Below are 1,561 nucleotides of genomic sequence, written 5' to 3' on the forward strand. Positions count from 1 at the left end.
AAGAGACATGTCTGTGTGACTGTGGAATGCAGTCACATTGGTGTGGTTTGTTCTGCACCTGATGGGGGAATATTTCTTTTTGTTTTCTTTTCTCTTATTCTCTTTTCTGCTTCATGTGCTGCGCTGCTTTTCCTGTGTGTGTCTGTGTAGATGTTGTGTTTGCACTGCTCTTTGTGTTCTTGTTGTTTCTTTCTCTTCTTCCTTGTTACCACAGACCCAAGCAACCCACAGTGACAATCATGACAACGATGTTCGTCCAACTGCGCCGCGTGGTGTACCTGTTGGTACTTCTGCAGTGCTGTGCGTGTGTGGCATATGCGCAGAGTGGCTCAACTGTAAATGATCATTATTTTAAACAGAAGGTTGAGGACTTTAAGCTTATGTATAGTGCGTTAAAAAATTCAATAAGTAATGCGGAAGAATCTTCAATGGCTATGGATAAAGAATTTGTTGCATGTGATGTTTATTCTTCACATGCATTAAATGCCGTGTATCAACTGAAGAGCCTCACCGAAGGAGCGGAGGCGGAGATGAGTCCGATTAACACTTCTACCAGACCTGAGGAGATGAAAGAACAGCGGAAGAAGTTTGAAACTGCACTACAAGAAGCCAAAGATGACCTATCTAATGTCACGTTAGCAGTGAACAAAACAAGAGAGGCGGCTGAAGAAGTTAACAAGGCATTAAATGAGGTGGAAAGACTTGCTGAGACTGTCATCTCCTATGCTGAGGAAATTTTGGATTCTCCTCCAAAATTATCTCGGTCGTCGTACCAAATATTTTTGGGAGTGGAGGAGTTAGTTAGGGCCGGCAAAAGAGAAGGTGAATACGCTCAGTCTTTCGCTACAGAAATAAAACCGAAGGTTCAACCGGCCTTGGACGCTGCGAAGAAGGTGGAGGAACAGGCAGAATCTCTGAAAGTGGAAGTGGAGTTGGCGGTTCGAACATTCAACGAGTACTTGGAGAAACATGGTCTTAACCCTGAAGAAGAAACAACGGATTCACAGCAGAATACTTCAGAGAATGAAGTGCCTGAAAAAGAAGGGGCTGACGAGATTATTACGGGAAATGAAAATGGAGAAGGCAATGTTCAAACGCCAGAGGAAAATGAGGGCTCTCAGAACAACACTCCTAAGCCCAGTGATTCATCTTCTTCTGGAACCTCGCCATCGCAAGAAGAGGAAACAACTAATTCTCCTTCTTCTTCAGATTCAACCTATTTGGATAATACACGGCCAAGTGACAGCAGCAGCAGTCCTGCATTGGTGCACAGTCCCTTATTGCTGCTTCTTGTTTCGATGTGTGTGCTGGGCTGCACTGCGGTGTTCTAATGGAAGCTGCTGGTGGACGTGTGCATGGCGAAGGTGAATCCCTCTATATTCTTTGCGTGTTTCTTTCTCTGCATGGCGTGTGGGTTGATTNCACCGCCCACGTAATGAAAACACATTTCTTTGTTCTCACCTTCTCTCTCGGTGTTGTCACTCACGGCATTGCCACGAACATGTTTGTGCCCTTGTGGTGTTTGTTGTTTGTTGTGTGGCTTGCTTGGGTGACTGCAGCC

General features: G+C 45.1%; 1 protein-coding gene across 1 annotated transcript; it reads left to right on the forward strand.

The window, feature by feature from the left end:
- Nucleotides 1-239: 239 nt before the first annotated feature.
- Nucleotides 240-1,331, forward strand: TM35_000821040 (uncharacterized protein; the record flags this gene model as incomplete). The annotated part of the gene is made up of 1 exon (XM_029031394.1): nt 240-1,331. One exon carries the CDS (start codon nt 240-242, stop codon nt 1,329-1,331), a length of 1,092 nt encoding a protein of 363 aa, XP_028877312.1.
- Between the last annotated feature and the right edge of the window lie 230 nt (nt 1,332-1,561).

This window comes from Trypanosoma theileri, assembly GCF_002087225.1.
Source record: "Trypanosoma theileri isolate Edinburgh chromosome Unknown TM35_Tth_82_V1, whole genome shotgun sequence".
Lineage (NCBI taxonomy): Eukaryota > Euglenozoa > Kinetoplastea > Trypanosomatida > Trypanosomatidae > Trypanosoma > Trypanosoma theileri.